Source organism: Mytilus galloprovincialis, chromosome 3, assembly GCF_965363235.1.
Source record: "Mytilus galloprovincialis chromosome 3, xbMytGall1.hap1.1, whole genome shotgun sequence".
NCBI lineage: Eukaryota > Metazoa > Mollusca > Bivalvia > Mytilida > Mytilidae > Mytilus > Mytilus galloprovincialis.
Genome location: NC_134840.1, coordinates 100,348,399 through 100,369,503, shown reverse-complemented (window position 1 = coordinate 100,369,503; position 21,105 = coordinate 100,348,399). Strand labels below are relative to the sequence as shown.

The window sequence follows — 21,105 nt, the reverse complement described above, 5'->3', positions numbered from 1 at the left end:
ATTTACCTCACACTTTTTTTAGTCGTGCATTTAGGCGTGAATCGTTGTTTGAGTAAAGACCAGTGGCGAATATTTATGAGTACGTCAAGCCGATTCGGGAAGACCTTTTCAAAATGAATCAGGCAGCAACTATTAACTTCATTTTTTGGAGAGGGGGGGGGGGGGGTAGGGGCGTGGGTTATTGATTTTTTTTTTCAGGACAAATGTTGGTAACAAGTCGAAATCAATTTTAGCATTACCGTAGTCTAAAATCGTTCATCTTGTCAGTTCGTTAGGTATTTGTGTTTGAACTTAACACACGGGGAAACTCCGCATTGACGTCACTACGCTACTTCCGGCGTAGAAAAACAATGTAGAATACGTTTTTTCTGCACTTTTGAATAAAAAAACATTTCTGAAGGTAAGTTTTCATTGTTGTTTTCAATTATTGCTAAAAAATGCCAAATTTCTAATGCCCGTTTCAATCCCGACTTCCGAATGTCTAAAAACATTCTAGAACTTCACAAAATCCCACTTCCGGCCTCCATTGCTTTGTGTACATTTCATTCAGCGTCATCAATCTTGTGGCAGGCAATACAGGTCAAGCAAATCGTATTTTTAGGAATTTTAAAATGACATGCTCCTTACGTCTTTCGCGGTTTTCCCGCGAAAAAAGCCCAACCAAAATGAAAGGAAAATTAATTGAAAAAACGATGCCCATGCCATAATTTTGTACAGGAATATAGAGTAGGTTAATGAAAAATAATTTACATTTATTTTTCATAGAATTTTCTTTTTATTCATTATAAAAAGATCGATATTCTGACCATCATGACTGTAGATAAATATTCATACAGAATTCCATTGATGTCAAAAGGGATGGCAAAAAAAGAGTTTTCCTGTTGAATAAAACCCAAAATTATTGCAAACTATTTTGAAGCAATATCCCACAAAGAAATAACGTAATTGCCGTAGACTGGAAAATCCCCTAATTGACAGTAGAGCAATTTGATTGGGTAGAACGAATTGACATCACGTGATTTTGACGCCATTGAAATTTAAATGTAAACAAACAAGGTCAGAAGGTTTCAGTATGGGACAGCATCGTACATTTAGTTACTAACAAATAATTATTAGTTACCAAGCTTGACAATGCATGGTAATAAAAAATGAAAGCTAAGTGTACAGAAAAAATAAGAAAAAAATAGCCTTAGGATAACGACTTATCATTACACCTGGATAGTGGCCGCTGAGGGTGAAACAAACAAATTTTTTTTCAGGGCCAAAAACTAGAAACTTTTTGTTTCCAAAACATTATCCATAGCTCCCCCCACCCCTTGCCTTATGTTTTATACTCAACTATAATAGCCCCCCCCCCCCCCCCCCCCCCGAAAATCAATTGGTTGCTGTTTTATGGGTTCAGCAATCATGCTTTGAGTCTGGATCAGGGGTTAATAAAGTACGTTTATTTTTTTTAACCAAAAAAAATCTGTAAAATTTAGACAACAATTTCTGTATTGAACTATAATACTTATAATTATCAACAATATCAATTTTACTCAAAAATAGTTTCCTCCTTAAATATATACACGGTAAAACTAATGTCCTAAATGCCTAGTTTTGTGTACACTTAACCTACACAAGGCCTACATTGACTATTGACTGTGTGTAGATAAAACATGATTTAAACTACATGTAAACATTGAGTTTTATCAATGGGAACGCAATTGTGTTTAGTTTACGTGTGAGTTACACTAACACAACACCGAATTTAGGACAATGTGAACACGGCCTATATCTCATCATACATGTTATACACGTGTTTACCTGAATATCCATGCTTTTTTGTTGATTGTTTACAAAGGTGACAATCGATAAACTTCGGCTTCAAAACACGACAATTAATTAGCTGACATATTTTCACAACACTGACCGAGTGAAATATTTTTTTTGACAATTATACGAAATGGATGCGTAAAAAATGATAAAATTGTGCACAGAAGAATAAGTGTATTTGCATGCATTGGTTCAATAATTAGATTAACTGTTTTAACACATGAAGCCATTTACGTGAACATTTGGAAATATACGGACGACATTCCGCAATCCACGGCTCCTACGAAATTTCTTGGGTGATAAAGAAAGTGAGAAATACGCTGTTATGTAGTTAAAATTTGGTAAGTATTAAATTATTAACTTTTTTCATATTTAGGCTTCTTCCTAAATTGTAAAAAAAATGTTACATTATTTGGAGAATTGCGATTTAATGGTATATTTTTTTTATCGGTTCTGTTAAACATGTTAAATTTATTCACAATTTTTATATGAATAAGTGACGAATTAGAAATTGACAAACTGTTTTTTTTTCTACTGTATTAATTTTTGAAGACATGTCGGATCTAAACAAAATCTGATTGATCTGCGGCTTATACCCTCCGCCGTTTTGATACAAATTAAATTCGATCTCAATATTGTCACCTAAAAGGCACACATAGTAAATAAATATATATAAATAGTCGTAATAAATTCCATTAAGCACGAAACTAATCCAAATCAGATTATATTCATGTGGATATTCTGAAATGCACTTCTTTTTTGGCCGAAATGGCAAAAAAATAATTATTATCTGGTTTGACTGTGAAACACTGATTTCAGAGTTAATTTTACTGATCTAAAAAAGAAGGAAGATAAAATTGAGAATGGAAATGGGGAATGTGTCAAAGAGACAACAACCCGTGAATATCAAAGGTAGAATCAGAGTTCATACGTCAAAGACAAACGACAACACCATGGCGAAAAACCCAACAAAGAATAGTATACAAAACACTAGATAAAGCAATATCTGTACAATATATCTTAAAAAGTGACAAATATATTCATATATTCATTGATGAAGGAATCATCAAAATAAAAGAAACTGAGTATATTTAAAAGTCTCCGATTTCAGATTTATCTGATGGTCGAACTTGTCAATGTTTTAAATGAGAAGCTATCTTTCCCAAAATTTGAAGAAAAAAAAAATGTTATTTCTATACATCTCCTTCCCCAATTAATCCCCAATTTCAGATACCTAGTTGAAATCGGTGCATTACGGTTGCGCGCATTACCATTACATTTGCGCGCAGCTATTGCATGATTACATTTGCGCGTATTTTTTTGACAGGTAAACTCAGGTAAAATACAGATAATAATACTTATTTATTCATTAAATTGTTCTGTTTACAAGTATAAGTACCCCCTTCGTTAGTCTAAGTCCCCTGCTCACCGACGAGGAGGTTGAAGTGGGATTTTGTAGATATAGGAAGATGTGGTGTGAGTGCCAATGAGACAACTCTCCATCCATATAACAGTTTATAAAAGTAAAACATTATAAGTCAATATACGGCCTTCAACACGGAGCCTTGGCTCACATCAAACAACAAGCTATAAAGGGCCCCAAAATTACTAGTGTAAAACCATTAAAACGGGAAAACAAACGGTCGAATCTATATAAAAAACGAGAAACACGTATAAATTACATAAACAAACGACAACTACGTACTGTACATCAGATTCCTGACTTAGGACAGGTGCAAACATTTGCAGCGGGATTAAACGTTTTAATGGTACCAAAGCTTCTCCCTTTTTTGAAACAATAGTATAACATAACAATATAGAAAAACACACGATAAAATATAAGGTGTAACTAATCAAAAAACCTAAATTAACACACTATGAACTAATAAATTTGATCCCTAGTTTCTGAATTTGCGCAACCAACTTTGGCTTAATTGAAAACGGCAGCATTCTATTCTAGTATCAGGAAACACAGATCTAAATGCATTGGGCATTGCGATTTCAAAGTCAATATGCACGATCATTGGTTTAAACATAATGTTTCTGTCTGTACACAACAAAGATAAGGTATCATGTTGAGCTAAACAGTGTAAATTTCCTCTGATTTGGATGGTAAGAGAGCAAATACTAGTGGTACATAATGTCCCAATTTAAATCCATGAAAAGTGTAAAGTTGTTCAAAATATTCAGGACAGTAACTGAAATTTCCGTCAATGAAAAGTTATTATTTAATTATGATTTAATTTAAAATGATAATTTTACCTCAGTTTACCTGTAAAATTAATGCGCGCAAATGTAATCAAAAGCTGCGCGCAAACGTAAAACATTTTAATCCCCAAATGCGCGCAAACGTAGTGCTCCCGTTGAAATTAAACAAAAGAAATGGAACTTTTTGTTAGAGAAGATAAAATAAACAGCTGCGCCACGAGCGCATGATACGCCCGTCGTCATGTGTGTGAAGTTTTATACAATAATCATAAATAGTTTCTGAGATACGGCGCGACATGTGAACCCCCCCCCCCTTTTTTTTTTTTTACAAAAAACTCAATACCTCTAAAATAAACCAAAAAGTATACAGATCTTTAGATTAATATAACTAAGTGTGTAAAGTTTAAAGCAATAATCATAAATCGTTTTTGAGACATGTGAAAAAACACACCCCTGTTTTAGTTACAAAGTCCCGTAACTCAAAAAGTTTTAATCTTATTTTCACCAAAAAGTATACAGATCATTTGATATCATAAGAAACAACTATGTTAAGTTTCATGTAATTTGGATAAGTTGTTCCATGTTACAATGCAACTTGTTTACGACGGACAGACGGACGCCGACCATTTGTATACCATGATACCTCCCGTAAAAATTTTGACGGGCGTATAAAAAAGGTCAAATAGATATATCTGATTTGTTTACATCTATATCTGTGCGTTTAAAAAGTTAAAATGAAGGTGCATAATTTAGGATTTTATGCATCTTATTTGAATTATAGTAACGAGTTAGAGATATTTGTAAACTTTTAAATCAAAGATACATTTTCATAAAACAGTCGATTGTGGTAGGTGTTAAAAACATGTGGATCTGTTATGTGCATAAGCATACATTCCGCTGAAAAAATAATTCACAGAAAGATAATAAATTGATCTTTCCAAAGCATTTAATTGCAAATCTGCCCCCAGCGAGAGTTTTTTTTTTGGAAAAAATCCTATAAATGGGCAATAACTTCATCGAAAAGAGTACACCTTTTGTTTTTGTTCAGGCGAGTTTGAGATGACTACTTTGTCTTGAAAACATATATGACAAACATATTTAAGACAGCATCTCGCTTTAGATTCTATTATTTTTATATATTTAGGCTACAGGTTGATTTAATTACATCTAAAATTCACAGTACTAAAATGAAATATATGGGTCAAGTGAAATACCTTTCTAATGAGTCATTAGAAACAGAGTAGGTGTGTTGGCATAACTAATTTTTACTAAAAGTACTTGACGACAGACTTCACAAATAGATCTGAAAAATGCACAACTTCATAACAAAACTTCATTGTTTGTATATGTTGTCTAGTGTTGTTAGTCTTCAACCTCTGAAAAATTGTAGCCTGCCCTTCCACTAAATATTTAAGTAGAATGTTTTTGAACTTTGGAAAATTCCCCCTGACAACCGATCAGACAATAGTTTTAAACGAATAAATGCAGAAAAGTACATTATTTGATTCTCAATAGCTAGTAGTCACATTTATCTTTTAAAATACAACTGGCATATGAGTTATAGTTATTGACCAAGCAAGTCGGTATATACGATTTAATCTGCAAGGCTCTGGTTTCCCAAATTAACCCGAACGACGTAGGAGTTCGGGTTAAAGGGTCATCCAGAGCGTGCAGATTAAATCGTATATACCGATTTGATTGGCCAATTACTGTTTTAACACATGACGCAATCAATTTACGTGAACGTTTTAAAAGTGTGGACGATTTCCGCAATCCACGGATCCTAGGAAAGTTTCTTGTAGGGTAATGAGAGGAAGGGGGAAATACGACTTTGGTAAGTATTAAATTAACTTCTTTTTTTATATTTAGACTTATTCTAAAATTGCGATTTAATGGTAGTTTTTTTTTATCGTTTCTGTTAAATTTATTTCCAATTTTTATTAAGTTAGTGACGATTAAGACTTTAACAAATTGTGTAATTTCAAATGATCGGTGTATGAAAAAAATCATAACTGAAAGTGTGACGAATAGCTTTGGAACGACTATACATTAAAAAGGGCGAAGTAAGTAGTTACTATCTCCTTTCGTATTTTAATCTTAAACAGCAAAACATTGGGAATTAAAAGGTACAGTTAGAATTTCTTTATCTGACTTAATACTTACCTTAAACTATAAGTTACATTTTTATTAAAGTTACAGTGAGGTTAATCATTTGATAACTTGCATCATTTCAGACTATATTCTACTCTCCAATGCGAGTGGGTATGCATATCTCGGACTATTTTATAAATTGGCAATTGAGTGAACTTGAATGAAGAATTCGGCGTGAGATGCAATACCAATATAATTGGTATTTTCATGGTCATCGGGTACCATACTATCTTCCTTGAAATAAGATGTAATCGTTTAATTAATTGCCATCCCTTGCAACTATGGTATCCTCTATATGACACAGTCCAATTAAGGGGATTTCGTCCATGGTTGATTGGATTCACTGCTCAAGTCTTTTCAATAACTGAAACTTAGCAGAAGAATTATCTTAAGCTATAAGTGAGCTGCATCGAGAGAAACGGAAGAGCTAAAGAGCTAAGAGTGCTTCGTTGATTAAGATAGCGACCTAGCGGAAAGAGCAACAAAATTGCGAGCCGTTTGAGTTAACTATTCGAGATAGAAATATTGTGAGCCAGTGGAGCTACAGAGCTAGTGAGCAAGTAGATCTTGCTATTTTGTTTACCTTTAGAGTCAGTAAGCCAGTTGGGCTGAATAATAATTGAGCTGGAGGAGCTTTAATGAGCCGAGAGAGTTAAAGAGGAATTATAAACAAAAGAAAAAAAATATATACAAAAGTCTCAGATCTCGAGAATCAACTCGGGTACGGACCCCAGACACGTTACAAAAGGGTTATTGAGTTTGGATTAATTGCTTTTGAATTTCGTTCCCTAAATGATATGCTTAGAGAATGATGAACCGAGGAAGATGTTATAATACCTAAATTTAAAATGTTAAATAAACAGAAAATACATTTCTCTTTCAATCTTTTACTCCCTCAACCCCACAAATTTCTTTGTTTCTACTGTATTAATTTTTAAGACACGTCCATCTAAAAGAAGTCTGATTGATCTCCAGCTTTTTCCATCCTCATTAAATTCGATCCAAAAATAGTCACTTTATATGAATAGATATTCAAAAATTCGTTACAAATTCCATTGACTCTAAAACTAATCCAAATCAGATTCTGTTATTTGGATATTCTAAGATTCATATCTCTTTTGGCAGAAATATCTTTCTGACTTTAAAACACTAAATTTAAGATTTACGAATTGTACACAAAATATGATGAAATATCTTATGTCCAAGCTTAGATAAAAAAAGGAATGAGAGACCTTTCTTTTTTTCCTATTTTGGAACTACGATGTTTGTAAAAAGTTTAATTTTGTCGTAGTTTTAAGGCATATGGTGAATTCAGGAATGGGGGCGAATAGGTCGTTCACCCTTGGATTGGACAAATTATCAAGTTTTAGCATAGTGATATAATAATATTGCTTTTAGTCTCGCTACGCTCGGTGATATTTTTTTTTAATTTTGTAGAATAACGTCCCTTTCAAAATCCAGGAACCGCTTCTAAAGGTAAAAATAGATTTGAATTGTGCAGTATATCTGAGGTAGTTAATACACACCTTTGCTGTGCATTATCTATACTAGTGGGAAAGCCATGATTAAAGAATGTAAACAAATGAACACTGGAAATTAAATAGTAGTAACTGATTCTTAAGGAACAAAATGAATACAGCAAATCATTTAACAACTGTTAAGGAAAAGTTTAATTAACAAAAATTAGAACGCATCGAAAATATTAAAAATGTATCATGGCTCTATCAATTTACTTATTTGTCACGTGATCCGCATGCTCTTCCGCATGCTCTGTGTTGATTGTTTATCAATGTAATGATCCTTCAACTTCAGCAGTAAACCAAAAAGTTAATTAGCTTGTGATTAACAATCACTGAATGAAATATTATAAGTTTATCTACGTTATAGATTCCTAATAAAAATGAATAAAATGCTTCACTGAGCGCAGCCTGATACGACCGCAGAGGTCGACCCCGGCACAGTTTGGACACATTTGGATACAATATTCAAGCTTGATACTGTCTGAATTTGGATTGTGATAACATTTTTGACATAATATAGGTTTCTGACACAAAATAAATGTGGTCAAAGATCTTAAATATCTATTGCACAATGCTGTGAATTCGAAAAATTTTGAAAAAATTTATGAACCCCTTAAAAAACTTTGAAGCCCATCCCCCAATATTTTTTTGCTCCCCCCTTTTGGAGCAATTACCCCCAAGCTTAATCCCAGTCTTCTTTTTGTAGTATGGAACCTTGTAGTACAATTTTAGAGAGATCCATACACTTAAACACAAGTTATTGTCTGGAAAGTAGAAAAATGCTTGTTTTGGCCCCTTTTTAGCCCCCAATTCCTGCATGTTTAGGGCAATCACTCCCATACTCAATCCCAGCTTCCCTTTGTGATATGGAACCTTGTGTTACAATGTCAGAGAGATCCATACATTTACAAACAGGTTATTGTTCGGAAGCTACAAATAGCTTGTTATGGCACCAAATTCCTAAACAGTTGGTTCCATAACCCCCAAAATCAATCCCAACCCTCCTTTTTTTGGTTTTAAACCTTCTTGTGAAATTTCGTAGAAATCTATTCACTTAAACCAAAGTTATTGTCCGGAAACCAAATTTGTCCTCGGACGACGACGACATCATAGCATTATACGAACCGAAAAAAAAAATTTGCGGTCGTATAAAAAACCGTGCATTCAGGAAAATTACAAGAAACTCGTTCTATATGACTTTAATAAAATAAATTGTATTTCAACGGGTAATAATTGTGCAGCTCAACTAGCCTACTTTTTTTATTTAATAAAGCAGAATTCATACCAATTGTTCTGATATATAAAATACAACTTGCCAAGTTATTTAATGTGAAGTGGCATATATTTCTTAGTAGTATCAAACTTATAGTTTTGATAGATAATGTGTATGCATCTTCACATTATGAATAAATACACAACACTCTATAAACTAGGATGTACTTAAAGGGCACATACTGTTCAAGCAGTTTTTTATGGAAGAAAATATAAAATTTACACTCAGAGTTATCGGTTTCCCAACACCAAAGACTGATTTTATACGATACTGGAAACGTCACCTGATCTGTCAAATTACCGACTGTGTCCTACAATATTGTGACATTTTGGCTGGGTTTTGATTTCCATTGCGGGTGATCGTTCATAACAAGACGCTATATTAATATTCTTGTAATTGTTAGAAAATACATCAAATAAAATTGAGAATGGAAATGGGGAATATGTCAAAGAGACAATAACCCGACCAAAGAGCAGATAAAGTCGAAGGTCACCAATGGGTCTTCAACGTAGCGAAAAAAATCCCGCACCCGGTGGTGGGCCTCAGCTGGTCCATTTAATAAAATTGTGTACTAGTTCAGTAAAAATAGACGTCATACTAAACTCCAAAAACATATAAATGAACTAAAATAAAATAAAACTTACAAGACTAACAAAGGCCAGAGGCTCCTGACTTGGGACAGGCGCAAAAAAAGCGGCAGGGTTAAACATGTTTTGTGATATCTCTACCTCCCCCTATACCTCTAGCCAATGCAGAATAAAGAAACACATAGAAAGAAGCATAGTAAAACTCAGTTTAAAAGAAGTCCGAGTCCGATGTCAGAATAGGTAACAAAAGAAACTAAGCAAAATGACAATGATACATTGATTAACAAAAGACTACTAGCAGTTATTGACATGCCAGCTCCAGACCTCAATTAAACTGATTGAAAGATTACGTCTTTATCATATGAAAATCAAGTATAATCCCTCCCGTTAGGGGTTTAGTATCATACCATCATAAAATATATGAGACGAACATAACCCGTATCATGCCAACAACTGGTTTTAGAATAAATGTGTTTATTTCAGATGCAAAGACCTTATCAGTGACTCAATATATAATTACAAACTTAATACCGATTCTATATTCAATTTTTAGAAATTTACATCCGACGTCACTTGTAGTGGCGTTGATACTATTGTGTGACGCACTGTTCATATATTTCTTTTTTGCTGTATTTGTGAACTGTCGTACATTAATTTTATGTGTTCGATGTTATTTTTGGGTTTACATGTCGAAATGTACTAATTTATTATTTGTTTTTTGTATTTCACCCTATGAGTGTTCTTGCATTTATTTGTACTGTATTCCATTCACGTAATGTTTTCATTTTAACGGTATTTTTAACATTGTCATATAAGCGGAATGTTTGGCTAGCCATAAAACCAGGTTCAACCTACCATGTTTTTTTTAAAATGTCCTGTACCAAGTCAGGAATATGGCAGTTGTTATTAAGTAGTTCGTTTCTATGTATGTTTCATTGGCGTTTATTTTTGCTGCACTTCAGTGTTTCTGTTCTTCCGTTGTTTTCCTTATAGTTGATGTGTTTCCCTCGGTTTTGATTTGTAAACGGGATTTGATTCCGCTCAATCGATATATGACTTTTGAACAGCGGTATACTTCTTTTGCATATATTAACCCTGTTATTGCGATTTCCTGTAGTTTTCACTTTGTTCGCATATTTAAAATTGAGTAACGTGGTTTGAACATACGTCAACTACTTTTTTGCCACTCATTGACCTGACACTTTTAGCAAATAACAAGAATAAAATGCTTCACCGAGCTCAGCCTGATACGACCGCAGAGGTTGATCCCTGAACAGTTGGTGCAAGTTTGGAGACACTGTCCAAGCTTCATACTGTCAGAACTTTGATTGTCATAACTTTTTTGACATCATATAGGTTTCTGACACAAAATAAATTGGTGAAAGATCTTTAAAATTTGAAATGGGTTGAAATATTTGAAATCATTTTCAATTTAAGATTTCTTGCTATTGCGCAACACTGTGATATTGTGCAATACTGTGCTATTGCGCAATACTGTGCAAATGAAGATTTCTTGCTTTTACGCAATACTGTGCCATTGCATACCTCTTGCTATTGCTCAATACTGTGCAATTGAAGATTTCTATCTATTGTACAATACTTTGCAATTGGATATTTGTTGCTATTGCGCAATACTGTACAATTAGATATTTCTTGCTATTGCGCAAAACTGTGCAATTGAAGATTACTTGCTATTGTGCAATTGAAGATTTCTTGCTATTGCGCAAAACTGTGCAATTGACGATATCTTGCTATTGCGCAATACTGTGCAATTGGGACAATATCACTAATGCGCCTTGGAATGAGGAACTCAAAAGTCACGTGTAAACAAAAAATCTCTGTGCAGTGATATTTGACACTTTTCTATAATAAACAAGTGACTGAGCTTAACCATTTGTGTTAATTAAGAAAGTAGGAGAACAAAGAATAAATGTGTAAAATCTATGGAGCTAATAAATGTGTTCAAAGTATTAATTTTTCAAAGAACTTATTGTGTTAAAAATTGAAATTTTTTCCACGAGGAGCCGCATCACAAAAGGATACTCGGGGTTTGCTAATTTAGGGAAAAAGTAATCTCACTTCTTACCCCAAAAATTTAACCATATATGTGAAAATGTCTCAGCTTCGAAACGAGCCATCACATATATCCAAGTTAACGATATCGACTGAACAACAGAAGAAAACGTTACCATTACCGCATTTGAAGAAACTAATACGCATCTTGACCCAATTGAAGATTTCTTGCTGTTGCGCACTACTGTGCAATTGAAGATATCTTGCTATTGCGCAATACTGTGCAATTGAAGATTTCTGGCTATTGCGCAATACTGTGCAATTGATTTTTTTGCTATTGCGCAATACTGTGATATTATGCAATACTATGCAATTGAAGATTTCTTGCTATTGAGCAATACTGTGTTATTGCACAATACTAAATATAACAATTCATACATCCTGTTTGGTGTGTATCTCCTGCCATATCTGTATTTTTTTGCTTTTATATATCGATCAGAATTAATCAATGGAAAAATTGAAATTTTAAGGGAAAAAAAAATTATGAAAAAAAAATCAATCCATTAATCTCAGCCTTCCCTTTATGGTATGATACCTTGCAGTAGAATTTCAGAGAGATCCATACACTTAAACACAAGTTACTGTCTGGAAACTAGAAAAATGTTTGTTTTTGCCTCTTTTTTGCCTCTTATTCCTGAACGTTTTGGGCAGTTACCCCAAAACTCATTTCCAGCCTTCCCTTTTGTGATATGGAACCTTGTGGTACAATTGCAGATAGATTTATACACTTACACACAAGTTATTATCCGGAAACTACAAAAATGCTTGTTTTGGCCCCGAATTCCTAAACTGTTGGTACCATTACCCCCAGAGATCCATTCACTGAAACTAAAGTAATTGTGCGGAAAGTAAATGTGTCTTCCGACGACCCCGACGCTGACAACGACGATGACGTCGACGACATCATAGCATTATACGACGCAAAAAAATGTTTGCGGTCGTATAAAAACAAATATTCTGAGGGTATTGCATGGCAATACATAGTCCACTACCGGATTAAAATCCATTGTACTGGAAAAAAATGATATCTGGAGTTACACCTTGTTATAATTAAACTATATAACAAATATCAAAAATGAGTCAGAGGACCATAACTTTTCACAAAACAATCCGCACCAAACAGAATTCGAACCTGATCTGTAAATTGTCATGGTTTAAACTACATACTTAGTATCAAATCAATATCGTCAAGCATGACGAAACAAATGTATGGTAAACTGATTTGCCTGTTAGGGACTCACTAATAGCTGCACAATGAACGCATGATACTCCCTTGTTGTGCATATTGAAATAGTTGCAAGAACATAATGGGATATTTTAAAGGCATTTAATCAATAGCCGTAGAAAAACATGCATGAGAATACTATTCTTTTCTTTAATCGAACAGGTTGTTATGTGCACCAATTCCAACAATTATGTGTAAGATATATACTCAAATCTCCCAAGTTAAGTCCAATAAAATTGAGCGAAAAACCGGAAAATATCAAAAATGAAAAGAGAGCTTCTTTCAATAATCGCTCCGAACAAATTAAAAGTTTAGAGGAAAACAATCCAGGATTATTAGAGTAAGTGCGCAATTTCTGAAAAAATGCCTGAAAAGTCACAATTAAGGTTCCGTAACTCTGGTACGACAAACTGGAAATCAGTATTACCGAAGTAAGTGCCCGATTTAAGAAAAATCTAAGTGTCAAATTTCCGTAACTTTGTAATGACAAGCGGACAGATATATAATACAATACCGATGAACTGACGGATTGACAGCCGTTTAAATAAAATTCGTTTCAGGATGTTTGCTTGTCAAGTTTAGGAATTTTTGTCAGATTTTCGTAATTTTCTGGTTTTATCCATTTGAATTCCCATTAACCCCCATTTTTTCTTTTTATAAATATTTTACATGTATAATTAATTATAAGCCATTTGTAAAAGTCTTATAAAATCTTATTTATTTTTTAATAGTTTTTGAGAACTTTAACTGTTCAATGATAAAGCTATGAAAAATCAAGAGAGAACATTTTCCCGCCAAAATTTCAATGACTTATATCTCGAAAACAAGCACATTGACCCCTATATTTTTTTGGCTTTTTTTATTCCTCAATTAATCCCCTATCAATATATACTTGTTTTATGGAAAGATATTTATTTTGAAACTGAGCAACAAACTTCCTTAATATCGAGTATTTAGAGAAATCGTAGGACAAACACCATTATGCTCAAGTGAAAAAAAAAGTTATTCAAATTTAGTTATACATACACATAGTTGTTATCTTTTTCGGTTTGTATTCTACCAGGGCATCGTATAAACCATATCTGCCATCAAACATCAACACAAAGGTTCCTTTGCATTGAATAAATAATTGATGTGTCATATCATACGATTTTTGACCTCCAAAATCAACAAGGTCAGAGGGTGCAATAGCCATCTTGTAATTTCCTTCTAATATTTCTTGGCGCATATCTTCCTGGATTGAAAATTCTAATTCCAACTTTTCTGATTTTGTTATCTTTCCTGTCTGAACGACTGCAGTGCCACTTTCTTCTGTTTCAACATAGGATGAATTACTGCTAAACGAAGCCTCTGGTTGAATCTGTTCTTCAAGTTGAAAATTTCCACGAAAAAGTTTGGCGAACACATCATGACCTGCACTACCTAAAATTAAACAGTTAGTGATTTATTAAATTAATACGAAATACCAATCATGCTTCAGGTATCTGTGATGCTTTTTACAACCACTGGGTCGATGCCACGGCTAGCGGATGTTTCACCAGAATCATCAGCAGAGTAAACAGCAGATTCGTGCTCTCGTTAAATATAATTGATGGAGTGATTTTCTGTAAATTTACTGTTCATAAAATGTTAAATACCACGGGGTAGAAATAGCAAAGACTGCTTGTCCCAAGGTACAGGTAGCCCATTGTATTTTGGCCTATTTTTGGAGATTTGGGTTTAGATGCACTTTACCTATATTAACATTTTTGTTTTCAAATGTTGTGATTAAGCTTCATTGATGATTTTCATGTTTACAGACAAAAAGTTGATCTGACAAATTTTAAGCCTTTTGATGAAATTTTATAAACCTGAATCGTTGAATTTAAAACAAATAACATATGGCTGTTATTACATAACATTCTGCCATTCTAAAACTAGGTTTTGAAATAATAAAAAGTCATTTGCCACCTAGACTTACAAGACTTGTTTAAGATTTGTATTGTTAATTCAAAAGGAACTACATAAAGATATCCACTGCCAAAGCAGTATCTGGTAATAAACTCGATCTTCAAGTACCTAAAGTAAGGTCAATGTTGGGGTTTGTGATGTACAATAGAAATCTTTTCTGGGTCTTTTTTTTTGACTGCTGTTTGACGGTTGTCTATATTTTCCTTTTAAATCCCACAGCATATATAAGTCGCAGATAATTCATCTGATACAATTTATTTTCTGTGGCAAAACAAATGTCTACTAGATAGATGTTTTAACACGCCTTTTATATTTATAATTTATTGTTTTTCTAAACCAATCCTTTGACTATGCTTACTGCGGTTCAACCTCCTAAGTGTACCACTTCCACTTAGTATAATTTAATTGAGTCACCAAACCAAATTAAGGCAACAGTAGTAAATAAAACTAAGGCTTTTCTACCTCAGGCATAGATTACATTAGCTGTATTTGGCATAACTTTTAGGAATTTTGGTCCTCAATGCTATTCAACTTCGTACTTTATTTGGCCTTTTTAACATTTTTGGATTCGAGCGTCACTGATGAGTATTTTGTAAACGAAACGCGCGTCTGGCGTATATACAAAATCTAGTCCTGGTATCTCTGATGAGTTTATTTATATACCGCTGTTTAATAGTCATAATTTCGATTAAGCAAAAACAATTCCGGGTAACAAACTAAAAACGAGGAAAACACATCACCTATAAGAAGAAAACAACGGAACATCGGAAACACTGCACTAAAATAAAAGCAAACACCAACATACATATAAACGGACTAAAGATAACAACTGTGATATTCCCGACTTGGTACATAACATTTTAAGAAAAATATAATATTTCGCCGAGCGCAGCTGGATAAAACCGCAGAGATCCAACCCTGAACAGTTGGGGCAAAAATGGACACAATTTTCAAGTTTGATACATTGTTGTTCAGGTCTGAATTTTGATTGTAATTAAATATTTGACACATAATAGGTTTCTGCGACAGAATAAATACAGTCAAAGAACTTGAAATTGGTTATATGATTTGAATTTATATTCAATTGAAGACTTGTTGCTTTTGTGTTACGCAATACTTAGTAAATATGTTTTAAGACTATATACAAAAATATGCCAAAATAAATTGTTACCCCAAATTTTTCTTCGGAAAATTGACAATTTCTTAAATCTTTGGGAAAAAAATTGGCCCCCTCTTTTTACCAAAAAAATTATATTTGAAGAAATTGTCTTTTGAATTTCTTAAATCTTGAGGAAAAAAATTACCGCCCACCCCCCAAACAATTTTCTTTTTGTAAAATGTTGTAGAATTTAAGAGACATCAATACACTTTAACACACGTTATTGTCTACAAACTAAAAAAATGCTTATTTTAGACCCTCTTTGGCTCCTAATTTCAGAACGGTTTGGGCAATTACCCCCAAAATGAATCCCAACCTTTTACTTGTGCTATTGAATAAAGGCAACAGTAGTGTACCGCTGTTCGAAACTCATAAATCGATTGAGAAAAAAACAAACAAATCCGGGTTACAAACTAAAACTGAGGGAAAAACATCAAATATAAAAGGAGAACAACGACACAACAGAAACAAAACATTAAAATGTAACCTCTTGATACAATTTTAGATTTAAATACTTATACACAAGTTATTGTCCTGAAACTAGAAAAAATATTGTTTTGGGCCCCTAATTCCAAAACGGTTGGGACCATCACAACCTTTCTTTTGTGGTATTGAGCCTTTTGGTAAAATTTCTCAGAGATCCATACACTTAAACTAAAGTTAATGTCTAGAAACCAAATGTCTTCGGACGACGACGACGCAGACGACGACATTATAGCATTATATGACCCCAAAATTTTTTTGCGGTCGTATAAAAACCTGGTTTTATGGCTATCCCAACCTCAAACTTATATGGCAATGTAAAAAAAACGCTAAAATGACAAGATCACGTGACAGGAATATAGTACAAACAAATGCAAGAACACTCAGCACAGAGAAATACATAAAAAATTAAACCGCAGAATAACACCGGACACCTCCCATTAATTGACGACAGCACACCAGGACACCACCACAAATGAAATATAAACTGCGCAGTGAGTCACATGAATGATTCAACGTCACAAAAAGGGACATATTTCTTGTGATGTTTTTATTATAACAGGTAAATTCTTTAAAAATAATTGAAGCCAACAGTAGTATACCGCCGTCAAAAGTCCTAAATCGATGATAAAAAACAAATCCAAGTTATAAACTAAAACCGAGGTAAACACTAAAACTTAAACATGTTTAAGAAGAAAACAAAGGAACAATAAAAACACCGAAGTGAAACAAAAACAAACGTCAACATACATAGAAACGAGCTATTTGATAACAACTGCCACATTTCTGACTCGGTACAGGCCATTTTAAGAAAAAAATGAATAAAATAGATTTGTTTTATTTATAGACACGTTCAAGAATATTAAATTGGGATTGAGTGTAATGTTGTTATTTTATGTATTTTCTAACCAAGACAAGAATATCAAAATGGAAATTCGTATTTTCTCATCCTGTCGGTTTTTCTTCTAAACTGTGTATAAACAAAATAGTCATGTGCATATAGTTGCTTTAATCTTAAAATCATATAAATCGAAAAAAGTAGATTTTCTATCTAAACTTTTACATAATTTAAATTTAAAAAAAATTAAAATAACTATATTGACAAATAAGACATATTTGAAATGTTCCCAAAATACATAAATTAAAACCACAAACGGAATAAAGAGACAACAACTCTACACAAAATGAACCACCGGACCCACACAGATTAGAAAGTAACATAAATTAAAATGTCGGGATATATAAATATAACAGCAATGAAAGCTATTGGTAAAAAGATTAAAACTATTTGGCAGATTTCATATAGATCGACTATTACAATCATGACGATCAATTCAAATAATAACTGTGTAATATTATTCTATGAATTATAAAAATAAATCCTTTCTCTTGCTTTGTATTTTTAGATTGTAAACATATCAAGTGAATTAAAAAAATAATAATTTGTAACATTTCTATTTTTATTCATTGTCAATATAAATTAATTGACACAACACTGTACGACCGTTTTTTAAAACTTAATCTTACAATTTACAATAGAAATGGTTGCATTCTGAGAGTATTGCATGACAATACATAGTCCCCTGACGGTTTTAAATTTCATTGTTCTGGATCCAAATGCTAACTTGATCTATAACTTGTCATGGTGTAAACTACTAGTATATACAAAATATCACGTAAATATCTTCAAGCAGGATAAAAAAGTATGGAAAACTGATTATTTCAGGGAATTTACTAACTCTGTACAAATAATCAGACCAGAACAAAACTCGAACTTGATCTGTAACTTTTCATCATAAATAAAGGCAACAGAAGTATACCGTTGTTCAAAACTCATAAATCAATGGACAAAAATCAAAATCGGGGTAACAAACTAAAACTGAGGGAAACGCATTAAATATAAGAGGAGAACAACGACACAACATTAAAATGTAACACACACAGAAACGGACTAAGCATTAGACAAAATCATATGAGAATAACAAATATAACATCAAAACCAAACACATGGATTTGGGATAGATAAGTACCGTGACACGTCTTATAGTAATGTGAATTCACACTCAAAAGTAAGAGAAAAAAAAAAACCGACACAACGGAAACACAACGTTAAATTGTAACACACAGAAACGAACTATAATATAACATAATAAAACTATATACCAATTATCAAAACAACATCTTCATCTGACGTACAAAAATGTGGAAAACTGAATATCTGAGTGAATTTTCTAAGTTCAAGGATCATAACTCTGCACAAAATAATCAGACCGGAACAAAATTCAAACTTGATCTTTACTATAGAGAGAGTGCAAACATACAGTCTCCTTCGACCTTGTCTGAAGGGGACTAAAAAAGAGAGGTGGCATGTGTGCTTATAATACACAACTATCCATAGACCAAATAGTAACAATTCAAACAATAACAGCTCATCATATGAACTTTCACTATGAAAACGCATACCACCGAACCTACAAATATGAATTATACGTGTTAGTATTCGAATCTCCTATTAAGAAAAAATTCAAAAAGAAAATCCGCGGTCTGATAATGACTACAACAATGAAAGGAAAACCAAATATGGAAGACATTTGGCATTAAGGTTAATATGTTGTTGCATTAAATGCAACAGTAACAACTGCAAAGAAAACTCTTTTTGAGTTTTACAATAGCGATTAAGATAAGAGCCATGACATTAACTTTATTTTGATTAAGAGTGTCTTTTGCTTTATATTTTTAAATATGCATTTGAGAAAGGCCTTGACAAATATCTTTTATTACAATAATAACCCTGGTATACCTCATCCTTTGACAATCCCTTCTGCCTATTGTAACATTCATTACTTAAAAAAACAAGCACCTACTTTTATATGCGCAACGATAATCAAATGTACAAGAAAGCAGCTTAAACTGGAATTGATCAATGATTGGACTTCATAATTAAACATGTAGTTGTATTCAATACTACCTTGAGTTTTTCGGTGTCTCGATTTACTTGTAACGTTCAACCTACTGTGAAACACTGAATTCAATGTTTTTATGTAAGCAAATTCACAACTTTTTGACTGTTAGACCAAATTTCTACTCTATTAAAATTGCCTTGGTACTGTTAAATAATACTGTGATTTAAAAAAAACAAACTTGTGTAGTTGTCTGCAATGCAATGGTCCTTGATATGCAAACACTTAGGCGAAACCTTGATCGAGATGAGATTACATTAATATGTCATATTTTAGAAAAGAATTCAAATTTAAAAAAGTCCCTCCAACAGGTCTTACGTTTGTTTTGTAAATTTTAAGAACGCTCTAATATAACGAAAGACTGACGTATAATTGGGCGTACTATATTAAAGTCAATTCATAATATGCAATTCTTGACATTATATGCCTCATACAAATGGCGAAGTAAGGCAGCAACAACCGAATTTATTAGTTCGGTACAACGAGCTATCTATAAGCATAAGAAAATAAGAAACTAAAAACGCCGTTATAACCAACACAGCTCATTCGACTGCACAGACAAAGTTCACAACAGATCAAAAGCTGGGTGAATTTCTAAATACATTTTACAATAGTGTGTCTGAGGAAGAGAGGACCTCTAAATCATGGCCAAATCCATCTAAGGCCAACTTCAAGCTAATAAATGTGCATCGCGCCAGTTGTTACTCATTATGAAAATTCTTCGTTTTAAACTGTTAACGTAGTTTATAGGAGTAACACGACGGTAGTCGTATGTGGAGCAAGATCTGCCTACCTTTCCGCAGCAACTGGGATAATCTCGGTTTTTTGTGAGTTTCGTGTTGCATTTAGTTTTCATGTTGGGTTTTGGATACTTATGTTTGTCCTTTCGTCGTTTTTCGGTTATTTGAAATGGCATTGTGAATTTGTTGTCGACTTGTGAGTTTGAATATGAACGTGTGTCTAATGTATCTAACATTAAGCCTGGTATCTTTCAGGAGTGGTCTTAAACCAGAAATGAGTATGAATCTTAAAACAATTTAAAATTCTTAATTTACATTGTTATATTTGAAAATCAGTTGCCAAACATGAGGTTTACATTTTCATCAAACAGTACTGCTGGACCAAATGTGTTCCTTAGTTAATCGATTCCTTAAAGAAAATATTATGGTAAACCAACAAAATGTAAAATATAACTTTACCTTTTTTTAATGGAATCATTTTCCTTTCCGTCAAATCAATCCCATTTTTTCCAAAATGTATAATAAGGCCATCTGTAGACTTCCAATCGGTTGGAACTTTTTCACCTATTAAGACACTTGCTAGAGTGCTCTTGCCTGTTTTAACAGATCCTGCTAAATATACCCGGTTCTCATATGAAGCATAAGTTCCCTTTGATAGAATTGTCTTAAATTCATATGCACTGCTAATTCTTTTCAAAAGTTGCAGTCTATCTGTAAAAATATGCAAACAAAAATGTTATTTCATAAATAAATAGGTACCAACCGGCTTCTTTGGTTTTGGTATGTAAAATTTCTCCATATTTTTTTTAAACCAGTTCATTGACAGACAAATCAGATCTCCATAGGAAAGATATGAAAAGCGTTTTTTTATTATGCAAAAATAATGAAATTATTTATGAGTTTCAAAATTTGAATTTCTCCCAAAGATGAAGAGCTGAATTTTTCTTTCCTTACTGAACAC

General features: G+C 33.0%; 1 protein-coding gene across 1 annotated transcript in view; it reads right to left on the bottom strand.

The window, feature by feature from the left end:
- LOC143069527 (uncharacterized) overlaps window positions 1-20,849 on the bottom strand; it is a 52,450-nt gene extending 31,601 nt beyond the window's left edge. Inside the window, exons 1-2 of the mRNA XM_076244206.1 lie at window positions 20,604-20,849; window positions 13,879-14,274 (exon numbers count right to left, since the gene is read on the bottom strand). Of these exons, the coding sequence (XP_076100321.1) occupies window positions 13,879-14,274; window positions 20,604-20,622 (415 nt within the window). The 5' untranslated portion in view covers window positions 20,623-20,849. The remainder of the gene's footprint in view (window positions 1-13,878; window positions 14,275-20,603) is intronic.
- Window positions 20,850-21,105: the final 256 nt, after the last annotated feature.